General features: G+C 36.9%; 1 protein-coding gene across 1 annotated transcript in view; it reads right to left on the bottom strand.

The window, feature by feature from the left end:
- KIF11 (kinesin family member 11) overlaps positions 1–15,917 on the bottom strand; it is a 45,230-nt gene that overhangs the window by 12,314 nt on the left and 16,999 nt on the right. The window contains exons 10-17 of the mRNA XM_047702577.1: positions 14,188–14,276; positions 13,247–13,334; positions 11,537–11,725; positions 10,695–10,902; positions 9,011–9,183; positions 7,040–7,165; positions 6,382–6,540; positions 3,529–3,635 (exon numbers count right to left, since the gene is read on the bottom strand). Coding sequence (XP_047558533.1) covers positions 3,529–3,635; positions 6,382–6,540; positions 7,040–7,165; positions 9,011–9,183; positions 10,695–10,902; positions 11,537–11,725; positions 13,247–13,334; positions 14,188–14,276 — 1,139 coding nt within the window. The remainder of the gene's footprint in view (positions 1–3,528; positions 3,636–6,381; positions 6,541–7,039; positions 7,166–9,010; positions 9,184–10,694; positions 10,903–11,536; positions 11,726–13,246; positions 13,335–14,187; positions 14,277–15,917) is intronic.

Below are 15,917 nucleotides of genomic sequence, written 5' to 3'. Positions count from 1 at the left end.
TGACAAATAAATAAAAAAAATCTTAAAAAAAAAAAAAAAAAAAAAAAAAAAAAAGACTTCTTTAAAAAAAAAAAAAAAGTATAAACAATAAGACTTGCCTCGGTAGCTCAGTCGGTAAAGCGTCTAACTCTTGATTTCAGCTCAGGTCATAATCTCGGAGCCTGCTTAGGATTCTCTCCCTCTGCCCACCCCCCACCCTCCACCACCACTCTCATTTGCACTCTCTCTTAAAAAAAAAAAAAAAAAAAATAGTATACTGGGGCGCCTGGGTGGCTCAGCGGGTTAAAGCCTCTGCCTTTGGCTCGGGTCATGATCCCAGGGTCTTGGGATCGAGTCCCGCATCGGGCTCTCTGCTCTGCTTCCTCCTCTCTCTGCCTGCTTCTCTGCCTACTTGTGATCTCTGTCAAATAGATAAATAAAATCTTTTAAAAAAAAGGTATAAATGATAAATCAATGGAAGAGATAAAATTAAAACATAAAAACACTCAACTTAATTAGGAAAGGAATAAAGGAAACAAAGCACAGAATAGGCAACAAATAGAAAACAGCACCGTGGTAGATTTTTTTTTTTTTTAAGATTTTATTTATTTATTTGACAGAGAGAGATCACAAGTAGACGGAGAGGAAGGCAGAGAGAGAGAGAGGGAAGCAGGCTTCTTGCTGAGCAGAGAGCCTGACGCGGGACTCGATCCCAGGACCCTGAGACCATGACCTGAGCCGAAGGCAGCGGCTTAACCCACTGAGCCACCCAGGTGCCCCACCATGGTAGATTTTAATTCAACTATACCAATACTTTAAATGAAAATGTACCAGTTAAAAGAGGTACATTGTTAAATATAATGAAAAAGCAAGGTGATATCTGCAAGAAATTCATTTTGAATATAAAGATATAAAGACACAGGCCAAAAGTAAAAGGATGGGAATACATTACACGTAAATAGCAATCAAAGAAAAGCTAAGTACTTATATTAGTTTCAGACAAAGTAGACTTCAGGACAAGGAAGATTATCAGGGATAAAATGGGACATTACATGATGGTAAAGCAGTCAGTTCTCTAAGACATATCAACCCTAAATGTGTATGCATCTAACAACAGAGCATCACATATATGCAGCTAAAACTGATAAAACTGATGAGAAACAAACAAATCTAAAATTATAACTAGAGATTTCAACACCCGTCTCTTAATACTTGATAGAACAATTGGAAAGAAATTCAGTAAAGGGATGCCTGGGTGGTTCAGTGGGTTAAGCCTCTGCCTACCGCTCATGTCATAATCTCAGGGTCCTGAAATCAAGCCCCGCATCGGGCCCCCCCACCCCACCTGCTTCTCTGCCTGTTTGTGATCTCTCCCTCTCTGTCAAATAAATAAATAAAATCTTAAAAAAAAAAAAAAGAAAAAGAAACTCAGTAAGGATACAGATGACACAAATAACACTTAACTAACCTATATAGAACATGTCATCCATCAAAAGCAAAATACAAATTTTTTCATATGGGTAGCACCAAACAATACCTATCAGAATGCAAGGGCTCTGAAAACAAAACTGTCTTTGGAACCAAAGCTCACAAAACTGGGCCAGGACCTTCATATTAAACAAAAGTGAATGCCTGCCAAAAAAGACTTAAGTTGGATTCTGAATCTCCTAACATAACCGAAATGTTCAAGATACAGTCAAAACCATTCCAGAAAATCACAACTTGAATGAGACAAGACAACAGGTGCCAACACTGAGATAATTCCAATGCTGGAATAATCTGTCAAGGATTTTAAAGCAGCCATATAAAAATGTTTCAGTGGAAAAAAAAAAATTTCAGTGAACAATTAAAACACTTTTGGAAAAAATAAAACCTTAGCAAAGAAACAGAAGAGATGAAGGGGCGCCTGGGTGGCTCAGTGGGTTAAAGCCTCCGCCTTCGGCTCAGGTCATGATCCCAGGGTCCTGGGATGGAGCCCCGCATCGGGCTCTCTGCTCAGCAGGGAGCCTGCTTCCCTTCCTCTCTCTCTGCCTGCCTCTCTACCTACCTATGATCTCTGTCTGTCAAATAAATAAATAAAATCTTAAAAAAAAAAAAAAAAAAAAAAAGAAACAGAAGAGATGAAAAAAAGAACGAAATGAAAATTATAAAACTGAAAAACCCAATAACTGAAATATATAAAATACCTCTTTGAATGGGTTCTACAGTAGGTTAAAGATGACAAAGGAACACGAAGACAGTTCATAAAATGCCCTCAATCTGAGGGGCGCCTGGGTGGCTCAGCTGGTTAAGCCACTGCCTTCAGCTCAGATCATGTTCCCAGAGTCCTGGGATCGAGTCCTGCATCAGGTTCCCAGCTCTGCGAGGAGTCTGCTTCTCCCTCTGACCTTCTCCCCTCTCATGCTCTCTCTCAAATAAATAAATAAAATCTTTAAAAAAAATTTTTTTTACTCAATCTGAACAACAAAGAAAAAATAAACTATCTATAGCCTCAGAGACCTATGGAACCACAATAAAAGATCTAACATTGGTGTCATCAAAACCCTAGAAGCAGAGGAGAAAGAATATGGAGCTGAAAAACATTCAAATAATGGATGAAAATTTCCACAACTGGTAACATAAGTGTACAGATTCAAAAAGCTGAGTAAATCCAAATAGGATAACCTCGAAGAAATATGTAAGATGACACAACATAATCAAACCTCCAAAAACTAAAGGCAAAGAAAAATATCTTGAAAGGAGCTACAGAGAAATTCCAATTAATCATGAAGGTCAATCCCAACTGAGGGACACTGTACTAAAAAAACATTCTATGCAGTTGAAAAGGAACGGTCATAAAAGACAAACACTATGGGGCGCCTGGGTGGCTCAGTGGGTTAAGCCGCTGCCTTCGGCTCAGGTCATGATCCCAGGTCCTGGGTTCAAGCCCCACATCGGGCTTTCTGCTCAGCAGGGAGCCTGCTTCCTCCTCTCTCTCTGCCTGCCTCTCTGCCTACTTGTGATTTCTCTCTGTCAAATAAATAAATAAAATCTTTAAAAAAAAAAAAAAAAGACAAACACTATGAAACTACTCCAGATTAAAGGAGATTCAAGAGACATGACAACCAAATGCAATGTGTGATCCTAGATTAAATCCTAGAGCAGGAGGACAATTTCTTTCTTTTCCTATAAAGAACATCAGTGAGATAACTGACAAAATTTGAATCGGGTCTGTAATACTAGATAACAGGAGTTACCAATACTGATTTTCTGATTTATAATAATTATAGTAATATAAGAGATTATCCTTATTTTTAGGAAATACAGACTGAAGTATTTAAGGGAAAGTGAACATTATGTCTGCAATGTATACACAGCTAGTTCAGAAAAGATACCTAGACATAAAATATTAGAGGGGGCTGGGAAGAGAGAAAGGGAATGAGAATGAGAAAGCAAACATAATAAAATGTTAAAAGAGAAATTGAGTTGATAGTATTTGTACTGTTTGAAACCTTCTATTCTGAAATAACTTCAGGCAGGAGAAAAGTTAGAGAACTAAAAACTGCTTACTGTTCTGTATTTTCTTGGATGCTACCTAGTGGTTTCTGGATGTTTTCACACTTTTCCTCCAAGGCACAGAATCTCTCTGTCCAAAGATTGATTAACTGGCAAAGTTCCTGTAAGAAAGATATAGAAGTCATAGCTGAGAATTATACCAATTCTTGACAAGAGAACTTTAATTTCACTTCTCACCCATAGAGAAAAGCTATGTAACTGATATTAAAAGGATAATATGATTGGAATTTTTCAAAAAGTAAACAATTAGCAAACTTTGCTACTTCAACTATCAATGAGTAACAAATTACTTTCAGTGTACCTCAAAACTAAGCAAATACACCACGATGTCCCCTTATGCTATAAGAACCACTCTGCAAGGATACAGCACCAGCTGCTTCTTAACTGATAACACTACTATGAGAGAAAAATACTGATAATCTGATGGGCCAAGCAATCCAAAAATAGTATTCATTACTTAAAACATTTTACAGAATTTAGCTAGGTCATATTAATAAAATCTAATTTTACCTTTGCTCGTACTAGGCATCTTTAAAAACAAGTTCTTCTAAGGCACACAACATGATAGGGATTTAAACTTACAAAATAAAGCAGCTATACTAAAGGCCACGGAAGTGCTGAACACACACCCAACATTCTTGTTCACTGTTCAGTCCATTAGTTGACCAACATCTCTAAAATACACATCAGCTGACAGTACATATCCAAGACTGCTTACAAATAACGTCTGTTAGTATTTTTATAGTCTCAAAGTAGAGGAAAATGCAGGTATTATCCGATTTACCTACATGTAGGTAGGTGTTCAGAGTTTTACATAACTGCTTTGTTAGTGCTGACTTCAAGTTCTAGAAAACCTGAGAAACAGCTCACTTAATAAATTTAACTTCCATAAAGCCAGGGAAGTAAAATCATCCATGTTAAAAATACTTTCTGGATCACAGGTGTTTTACTTGTTTTTAAACAGCTGCTTATCAGTTTTAAACATTTCAAAACAGCTCATATATAAAAAGCTGATCTACCTTAGAACATATACCTGAAAAGATAAGGAAGGGTTGATGCAAGGGATGAGAAACTGCTACAATTTCAAATTGCAAGAATATGTTCTAGAAACAGAGCCACTCAAAAGGGGATGCCTTTCAGGCACTATACTCACCACGACGACTCTCAGAGGATCTAAACACTCTCACATGCTTTCGAGGCCTTGGTTTCCTCATGAGAAAACTATGCTAGTAATAGCATGTGTATCTACACTGATGACAGGAATAAGCACATACTGAGGGACTCAGGAAATGTTAACTATTATTTTTACTAATGTGATGTTAATCTTTTCTCCAAAAAGTTTCATGCTTATCAATTAGGGAAACGAATACTCTGACTTCAAACCTGTTTTAACTCTTGCCTAAAAATCTTGGATTTGTTTCCTTTTTCATTTTGGATGACGTGGATATGAAATCCCTCTCCCTTACTTCCAAAGAAAAAGAAAACTCTATTACTCACTAAATCATGTCAATAGTTTTATTGACCAAAGAGTTCTGTCATGTAATAATTAGCCTCGTTTAATAAAATTTTACACACTCATTATTCAGGCCTTAGGAATACCAGGTGTTATTATCCATATATGTCATCTTACAGATTATGACTTACCTAGTTTGGAGGTTTGGTTTTGGTTTAAAGCCTAATGCATGCAGTGAGAAACAGCTTACATGGAGGAAGGTAAGTCATAAATTACATTTACAATTAATAAAAATTGAGAATCATATTAATTGGGGTGCCTCGGTGGCTCAGTCGGTTAAGTGTCCAACTCTTGGTTTCAGCGCACAGGTCACGATTTCAGGGTCATAAGATTGAACCCCGCATGGAGCCCAGTGTGGAGCCTCTTAAGATTCTGTCTCCCTCTGCCTCTGCCCTTCCCCCCACCACGAGCAACCATGAACTCTCTCCTGCTCTCTCTCTCAAAAAAAAATTGTATTAATTTGCTACAATTCAAATGTCTGACATCAATGATACAGAAATAGTAACAGGATACAGTTTATGAAAGAAAATAATTATCCATGTTACCCTAGAAAAAAACCAATTTATCAAATTATACTGTAGATACATATTCATTGTAAATACTTCTAATTGCACCCCCAAAGGTATGTTTCTCTAGCTTCATCCTGGTGTGATGAAAGGATAATCTTGTTGGTCTTTTTATTTTTTTTTAAATATTTTACTTATTGTTTATTTGAGAGTGAGAGTGTGTGTGAGCAGGAGGAGGTGTGGAGGGGGAGGGAGAGGCAGAGAATCTCAAGCAGACTCCCGAGTGTGCGGCTTGATGCAGACTCAATCACACAACCCTGAGATCATGACTTGAGCTGAAATCCAGAGCTGAACGCTTAACAGACTGAGCCACCCAGGCGCCCCTCGTTTGTCTTACAGATCTTTAGCATAGGGTTCTAAAGGTAGCAAATCCTAAAATATTAACTGGTCAAGAAAAGCATTCTTAAGTATTTTTTATTAATTATTGTTATAAGCAAGAGTGGCTATGGTATCTTCAGGTTTCTAAATTAGTTTTACAGCATTCAGATTACATAACAGGGATTATCAAGTTAAAGATTATAAAATTTCCAGGGGCACCTGGGTAGCTCAGTGGGTTAAAGCCTCTGCCTTCAGCTCAGGTCGTGATCCCAGGGTCCTGGGATCGAGTCCCGCATCGGGCTCTCTGCTCAGCAGGGAGCCTGCTTCCCCCTCTCTCTGCCTGCCTCTGTGCCTACTTGTGATCTCTGTATAATAAATAAATAAAATCTTTTTTAAAAAAAGATTATAAAACTTCCTTTTTATGCTCCCCAAATCACCTAAATGAGATACCTGTGAATGGATTTTTTTAATTGTCTTCAGGTCTTCAGTTAAGTTTTCACATAGCTTCCGCGATTCAGCCAAGGAAGAAATTGTATTTTCTTGTAATTCGTGTAGATTGTTACACAATGTACTGAGAAAGCCATCCATTTCCTTTTTCTGATCTTCTATCTTTGAAGGAAAAGGTTTCTTTTAATTAAAAAAAACTCTTTTTTGTTGAACACATATGAAACAGAACACATACAAAATGGAACACATACAAGCTAAAAAACAGTATGTAAAGTCTTGCCTTTCCAGCTGCTGGGACCCCAGTTCCACTCTCACCTTCAAGAGACCATTGCTATCATTTTTAAACACTTCCAGAGATATTTTATGCATATTTAGGCAGATGGGCAGACATATGCATGTATACATGAATATGCCCATCTCCCCCTACCCATGACAGCATGCTATATATGCTCCTACATAAATGCACAATTATTGTGAAGATCATTCTCCCATTTTTCTTAGCCATGATTCTGTTGATCACTCATCAATGGCAGCAAGCATCTTATTTCCTCCCAACTCACAACCCATGGCTTTTGCATGTATACAGATGTGGCCACAGATAGTTAGAATTCCTTTCTTAAACAACTTGATTTTGAGAAATTAAGAACATAGTATTTGTTACCTTACTGGCCACTGTCAATGAAGTCTTGAAAATATGCTTTAGTTGATTGTTTATTTTCAGTATAGATGTCATTGCAGGGGATAAAACTGTTTCCAGTGAAGTTAGAAGGTCAGTCTTAAGTACATCCTGGTTAAAAAGAATATTTTCCCTTCCATAAGTGTGGCTGGTTAAATGACATTATCTTAAATACTTTGTTAACACATGTATAGTGAAATACTAAGTTTCCATTCTCTAATCTTTATAGCTTATAGAGTTTATTTGTTTCTAGAATTTATATTCATCTTAAGTTACTTAATCCTACTTACAGTAATTAAGAAAATAGTCATGTAGTGTATGATAAACTCGTAACAGTCTAATGGAATAGAAGTCCAAATAATTCAGAAGAGGGGAAAATGACAATCATTTGGTAAGATTTCAGCATTGCAAATAAAGGAAATTTTTTAAAAAACTGCACAAGTACATTTTAACAAAATAAATTTCAATAAGTTTAAGTTACTAGTCAAAAAGGCTGAGACTGAATAGCCTTCAAAGGTAGGTTTTGAGCTGGAGGTATTTAACTTTGAAGACCTGGTGACTTATATCCTATTGCATCTGAAGAACTTGTCAAGGTATATACGAAGTTGAGAATGTAGATTGGGCATTTTTTTTTTTTAAGATAGGTAATTTTCACAAAAAAGGAAAAAACTCCAACCTTAAGTTCCCTTCACTTGGGCAGGGTGAGGAACTATAACAGAAACAATTAGTGAAGAGTGAAAGGAAAAGGCTACTGGTACTCTTTTGGAAAGAAAAGCTATCATCATTTCAACTCATGCTGTGGGAGCAGCAGTCATCTCGCAATCATCAGACTCCAGCAGTGTTTCCAAGGTGGCATATAACTTGATAGGAAGACACCAATAAATACAGTCTTGCATTTAGTGCATGAATCAATTTCCTAAAAGTTAGTACCAATTGAGCATCTTTTGCTTCGTCAAACTTTGGTGAATGAAGAAATCTATCAAACAGTGTGATATAAGGATTGAATCCCGGCAGTGTCAACTAATACTTATAGTTATTTACTTGGAAAATGTTCAACAGATATTGTTAGAATCAAAAGGGGAAGCAGAGAGCCTACCTAAAGAAGAAAACAAGAAATATGGTCAAGGACTTCCTAGGCAAATCATACAATTACAAAATAAAGAGTATTATTCAAATCAGCTATGAAGGAGGTAATACTAGTGTAATTGGATGAGTGGCTTCTATAGAACTATGAAAAAAGGCTTTACAGTTAAGGGCTTGATCACACAGATCTGGCCCCATAAATTGTCATATGTGTTCCTAGAATTCTAGCAGTTCTTTTTCTTGCATTTTTCTGTATTACTGTTACTTTAAAACCAACCATCTAAGATCCCCCCTGGTTGGGTCAACTGTAACATCAACATAACCAATCCAGAACCCTTGAGGAAAAGGAATTTACCAATTTCTAAGCCAATTAACAACTGATGGGTCCCCCGAATTCATCTAGTGGTGCCAAAACTGCCCTTTCTAGTTATTAGGCTTGTTAACTCCTGCTCTTAATGTTACAAGGTTTAAGTGAAAAGAGTTTCAAAGGTTGGTTGGCACTTGGAAGTTAATCTTTCTGGAAAAAAAAAAAAAAGTGGAGATTTGCTTTTAAAAATATAAATCTGGGGGGTGCCTAGGTGGCTTAGTCTGTTAAGCGTCTACCTTTGGCTCAGGTCATGATCCCAGAGTCTCAAGATTGAGCCCCGCATAGGGCTCCCCACTCAGCAGGGAGTCTGCTTCTCCCTCTGCCCTTCACCCAGCTCATGCTCTCTCTAGCTCACTCTCAAATAAATAAAACCTTAAAAAATATATATGAGTCTACTCTTAAAGTGGTATTTATAACTGTCTGTAAAGCTTAAAATGAAAGAGCAGTTAACATTGTTTTCAAAGGCTTATCAAAGTAACACTTGAAAAATACTTTGATTTACTAACAATCAATGTCTGAAGTACAGTTTTACTTTCTGCTGCTAATGATTGTTCTTTTAATATCATATTAGAAATCTGAGAAACACGTATAGACACATTTTCTGGAACAGATGTGAGAGATCCAAGTGCTGCTGTAGTAATTGTGTCTAATGCAGAGAAACTGGAAGACAGCAGGTTACCTATACCAAAAAGAAAAAAGATACAAATGTTGACATAAATATATTAATACAGTTAGAAGTACTCTAAAGAGGTTGAGAAAATTATATCCTTGTGAAAATTTGTAATAACAAGCTTAAAATAATTGGTTCATTACATCAGCTAGGAAATATTTCAAATATAAATTATTTATATTCTAGAGTATTCTGCAAGTTTATTAGACTCATCACTATGTTCGCAGTAAACCAAGAATCATTGTGATCTCCAGCTACAAGTAATTACAGTATTATAGCAGGTAAAAGAGGTTATAAAAATCAATAAGCCAAACTTAGAGTGGTTGGCTTAGAGCGACTAGACTCTAGATGATTTTTACAAATTTTTACATTTCTGTATCTTCTATAGTGAAGATAATACTTTCATACTAAAAAACTAATACTTGGGGCGCCTGGGTGGCTCAGTGGATTAAAGCCTCTGCCTTTGGCTCAGGTCATGATCCCAGGGTCCTGGGATTGAGCCCCGCATTGGGCTCTCAGCTCGATGGGGAGCTTGCTTCCCCCTCTCTCTCTGCCTGCTTCTCTGCCTAATTGTGATCTCTGTAAGTCAAATAAATAAAACCTTTAAAAAAAACAAAAACAAAACAACAACAACAAAAAAACCTAATACTTAGGGGTGTCTGGGTGGCTCAGTGGGTTAAGCCTCTGCCTTTGGCTCAGGTCATGATCTCAGGGTCCTGGGATCGAGTCCCGTATCAATCAGGCTCTCTGCTGGGCAGGGAGCCTGCTTCCTCCTCTCTCTGCCTGCCTCTCCACCTACTTGCCATCTCTCTCTGTCAAATAAATAAAATCTTAAAAAATAAAAACAAAAACAAAAAACGCCTAATACTGAAAAAAGAGTTTTTTCCTGGGCACCTGGGTGGCTCACTGGGTTAAATAAAGCCTCTGCCTTCGGCTCAGGTTCCTGGGATCAAGCCCCAAATCGGGCTCTCTGCTCAGCAGGGAGCTTGCTTCCCCACCCCATCCCGCTCTCTCTGCCTGCCTCTCTGCCTACTTATGATCTTTGTCAAATAAATAAATAAAATAAAATAAAATAAAATAAAAAGTTTTTTCCCTGGGCGCCTAGGTGGTTCAACTGGTTAAGCCTCTGCCTTCCTAGGATTGAGCCCTGCGTCAGACTCCCTGCTCAGCAGTGAGTCTGCTTCTCCCTCTCCCCCTGCCCTGCCACCTGCTTGTGCTTGCTCCTGCTCTCTCAAATAAATAAATAAAATCTTTAAAAAAAAAAAGTTTTTTTTCCTAAATGAAGATAACAATGGGTATGGTTAAAATTTGCTTTATAGAAAACAAGAAAAAGAAGAAAAAACCCAACTAAGATTTGTTTTAATTCAAAGGCAGTAAAAGCATTAATCCCTAGTCTAAACAGAAAGTGTATGCATTGGAGGGGACTAGTAACATGATGGACACCTCAGTGTTCTAAAATATTAAATGGTGAGTTTTGAAATTAGTCTCAGACTAGAATAATTAGAAATGCTTGAACTTACCAAACAAAGTCTTGTGAGCTTCCAGCACGGCCTTCTGTTTTGAGCTGCTATCCTTAATTAATTCTTCCATACTACTAAACAGACTATTCAGGTTTTTGCCAAAAATATCCTGAGCTTCTGCATTGTGCTGATCAATTGCCTTCTTACGATCCAGTTTGGAATGGAGACCAGATACGTCTTTTGTAGTTTCTTCAACTGTAGTAAGCAACTATATGTGATTTTTAAAAATGTTGATTAGATGGTTATAATAAAAACATTTTCTAATGAAAATATCTATGCTACCTAAGGATTTCTCCTCATGAGAACTAATAAGTTTTAAATGTTGTATCAGAACACATTTTTTAATTCATGCTAATTTATCCAGTTGCCCAGGAATTTCCTCTCATCTAGCAATCTTGGCAAGGAAAGGGATTTTGGCCAACCTAATATAGTAATTATGCTTCCTCACAAATTTTTCTATTATGTGTTACTATTTCCTCTAACATGCACCTAATAAACAATTCTTTCAACATCTCTCATCACTAGAAGGTGCTAAATTCTGTAGGACTGATTAGTTCCAATCATGACTAAAGGGGAAAGTATTGCATCATTGTTCTCAATGTCCCCAAAGTACATTAAAATCATTTTCTATTTACAAAACTTTACGCACTTTTTTTCTTAAGTTGGAAACTCTAGTGAGGAAAATTCAGGTAAAATAGTAAAATAACGTTCTTTAAATTGGCAGAAATATCATTTGGGGTGGATAAATAGAATTTCACAGTTAACGCTTAAGCAAAGGAAAGTTACTTCTATCCATTCTCTAATTTCTTTAATGCAAGTGCAAATCAAAACAAAAGACAAACCCTGCTGGCAGCATCATGAAGTTTCTCCTCAGTACTTTCCAAAGCTGATGTAATATACTCTTCTTCAACAAGCTGTAATTTAGTTTCTTGTAAATGTTTTTGAGTGGTTTCAAGTTCCTGTGTCTTATTTTGCAGGTCAGATTTACACTGGTCAAGTTCATTTTTATTGTCCATAAACAACTCTGTAACCTAAATATAACATTTAAACATATTTTTTTTACTTATTTTATTTATTTTTTATTTTTTTAAAAATTTTTTATTTTTTCAGGGTAACAGTATTCATTATTTTTAAACATTTTTTTAATAATTACAAAATGCTGAACTGGTTGGTGAAACATCTGGCTAGTTCATAAAATAACAGAAGAAGAATCAAACAAATCATTTCCATGCAAAAGTTGTGACAAGTTGTAACAAGTTACGAGATAGGTTAGCACATTTTATATGGTATCTGGTCTCTTCCTGTAACTTCATTAAAAACTTTGAGATTAAATAACAGGTCTAGGGTAGTGGCATTAGCCCTTCAGTTTCCTTTCAACACTGACAACATGAGGGTGACACAGAATGGTCATGTCTCTCCACCTTATTCAACATCTGGTTTCCCCTAACATCTGCTACACACAGTAATGAATATGTCTCAGCATTCATTATTTAGCTTTAACAATAAAACCACACGATTCAGTTCATTTCTTATAATGCTGCCTTAATGTGTCAAAAGAGACAGTAAAATTATGATACGACTTAATTTTAGTATGAATCAGCAAGAAAAAAAAATCTTAAACAAAAAATATTGGTAGGAGAGGCGCCTGACTGGCTCAGTCAGTAGGGCATGCCACTCTTGTTCTCAGGGTTGTGAGTTCAAACCCCACATTGAGTATGAAGTCTATTTAAAAAAAAAAAACAAAACCCTGGCTTGTCTGAACTGAGATATAGATAAAGCACACACGGTATTTCAAAGACTTAGTACAAATCAAAAGAATGTAAAAATGAAAAAAAAAAAAAAAAAAAAAGGATGTTGGTGCCTGGCTGGCTCAGTCACTAGAGCCTGAGACTCCCTATCTCAGGGTTTTCGAGGGTGTTAAGTCTAAGCCCCACCTTGGGTGTAGACATCACTTAAAAATAAAAAATTTCAAAAAAAAAATCTTTAAAAATCAAAATAAATTTAAAAAATATTTTTTAAAAAATCATGTCCCTCAAGTTCTGAAATTTTCTTAATATTTGCTTTTCATGTAACACACAATACTGTTTTGTTTTTTCATTCAATACTATTTTTTTAGGGCGCCTGGGTGGCTCAGTGGGTTAAGCCGCTGCCTTCGGCTCGGGTCATGATCTCAGGGTCCTGGGATCGAGTCCCGCATCGGGCTCTCTGCTCAGCGGGGAGCCTGCTTCCCTTCCTCTCTCTCTCTGCCTGCCTCTCTGCCTACTTGTGATCTCTATCTGTCAAATAAATAAATAAAATCTTCAAAAAAAAAAATACTATCTTTTTAGAATTTTTAAAAGATTTTATTTATTTACTTGACAGAGAGAGACATACAGCCAGAGAGGGAACACAAGCAGGAGGTCTAAGAGAGGGACAGCAGGCATCCTGCCAAGCAGGGAGCCTGACGTGGGGCTCAATCCCAGGACACTGGGATCATGACCTGAGCGGAAGGTAGATGCCCAACGACTGAGCCACCCAGGCATCCTTCATTCAATACTGTTTTAAATGCTTACCCTACTTAGCTCCTCTTCAACTGCGCCAATTTTTTCAATCAATTCTACAATCTGTTCTTCTTGAACAGTTAGTTTTCCACTCATGGCTCTAAAATAAAGTTTAATATGAATTTAACAGTTAATATTTCTTCTTAATTCCTTTAAGACTCATTCTAAAAAAACTGTGGCAGTTACACATCATCTCTACCATTTATCACTATAATAATGATGCCTAAGTGTCAATAAGCAATGAACACAAATTACAAAAAACTAATGTATCCTTGTCCTTGTTTTATAAACGGAATATTCTTCTTGTGACCTCCATTTTGAAACTGAGAATCCCTTCTTATGAGGGAAAAAAGCATGTGCATGTATAAAATTTAAGAAGCTACAAAGCTGACAAATAGTCCTTTGTCATAATTCACATAAAATAGAGATGGGGAGGGATACAAACTAAGTGTCTATAATCAGGAATATGGAGGATAAATAGGACCCACAGAATCCAGGAGAGGCTTGGGACTTGAAGGCATCTGGTATCACAGAAAGAAGGGGAGGAGTCAGGGACTAAAATTGGGTAAGTGAGTTAAAGTATATATACAAAGCAATTATACCTCCTACCTCCTGCACGCATACCCCAGTACATACCCCAACACACACCACCACTGATGTTTTACTAAAGTTATGTGAGAGGTAATGAATGGGGAAAACAAGTGAAAAATACATGGGCCCTCTGTATTTTTCTTGCAACCTCATGTGAATCTATAGTTATCTAAAAATTAAAGTTATATACATAAAAATTTTTTAACTGATAACTACTTGTTAATATCAGAAAAAGGAGCATTTATAGGAAGCACTAGATACAAAGATCTTAGTTACTGTCACAAAAGTAAATTTTATTTCAAACACCTTGTTAGCAGAAAATTATTATTCTTGGAAATTAATTTCCATAGTCAAGGTCTTACCTAAAATTTTCTTCAGAAATGTATACCCCATTTTTCTCACGGGCTGCAGCAAGATCTCGTTTCAGTCGCTCTATCTCTTCTGTGTATTCCTACACAAGAAGAACATTGTAGGTATCAATTTAGCATTTAACTTTTTTTTTCATTCATTTGGGGAGGAATCGGGCTCTCTGCTCAGCAGGGAACCTCCTTCCCCGCCCCCTCTCTCTACCTACCTCTCTGCTTACTTGTGATCTGTCATATAAATAAATATAATATTTTAAATAAATAAATAAATAAATAAATAAAAATAAAAGGCCATATAAAGAAGATAAACTACAGACTGGGAGAAAATTAATATAAACCATATTTGTGACAGAGGACTAAGAACTTTCAAAGCCACAATAATTTTTAAAAACCAATTAGTAAGGAGCCTGGTTGGCTCAGCCAGAGAAGCATGTGATTCTTGATTTCTGGGTTGCGGGTTCAAGCCCCACGTTGGGTGGAAATTATTTTAAAATATATATATATATATTTATTTAAATATATATATTTATATATAGATATATATTCTTTTTTTTAAGGCAGGAGGCAAAGGGAAAGAGAAAGAAAGATCTTAAACAGGCTCTACACTCAGCTCTGAGCCTGATGCAGGGCTCAATCTCATGACCCTGAGACTGAGATCATGATCTGAGCCAAAATTACGTCAAATGACCAACCAACTGAGCCACCCGGATGGCTCCCCCCAATTTTTTTTAAAGATTTGTTTATTTATTTGAGAGACAGACAGAGAGAGAGCGCACAGAGGGAAAGGGAGACAAGCAGTACTACATGAGTCTCAATCCCAGTGACAGAATTCATGATCTGAGCCAAAATCAAGAGTTAGATGCTTAACCAACTTAGCCTCCCCAGTGCCCCCCCAATTTTTTTAAATAAAAAAATTAAAACCCCGGGCTCCTGGGTGGCTCAGTGGGTTAAGCCTCTGCCTTCAGCTCAGGTCATGATCTCAGGATCGAGTCCCACGTCGGGCTCTCTGCTCAGCAGGGAGCCTGCTTCCCCCTCCCTCTGCCTGCCTCTCTGCCTATTTGTGATCTCTCTCTGTGTCAAATAAATAAAATCTTAAAAAAAAAAAAAATTAAAAACCCTATTAGAAAATGGGCCTAAAGACAGGAACAGACTTTTCACCAAAGAGGATATGCAAATACCAAATAAGCACATGAAAAGACTAGCCATTAGAGAAATGCAAGTTAAAACCACATTGAGAGAGTGCCTGGGTGGCTCAGTTGGTTAAGCAAGTGCCTTTGGCTCAGGTCATGATCCTGACTGGTCCCAGGACTGAGTCCCGTGTTGGGCTCCCTGCTCAGGAGGGAGTCTGCTTCTCCCTCTCACCCTCCCTTGTCTCATGCTCTCTCTTTCATTCTCTCTCTCAAATAAATAAATAAAATCTTTTTAAAAAAAATCCAAAAAAAACACAGTGAGATATTCAGCTCCTCTTATACTCATCAGAACAACTAAAATAAAAATAGCTATAATACCAAATGCTGGTGAATATGTGGAATAACTAGATCACTCTTACATTGCTAGTGGGAATATAAACTGATACAGCCACTCTGGAAAATAGCTTGGCAGTTCTTTAACTGATAAATAAAATCTTAAAAAAAAAAAACTTAACTAAAAATTGGGCAAAGAATTTGCATAGAGGGGTGCCTGGGTGGCTCAGTGGGTTAAGGCCTCTGCTTTCAGCTCAGGTCATG

Source organism: Lutra lutra, chromosome 14 (assembly GCF_902655055.1).
Source record: "Lutra lutra chromosome 14, mLutLut1.2, whole genome shotgun sequence".
NCBI lineage: Eukaryota > Metazoa > Chordata > Mammalia > Carnivora > Mustelidae > Lutra > Lutra lutra.
Note: the sequence above shows the minus strand (reverse complement) of the source record. Positions and strands in the feature narration are given on the sequence as shown.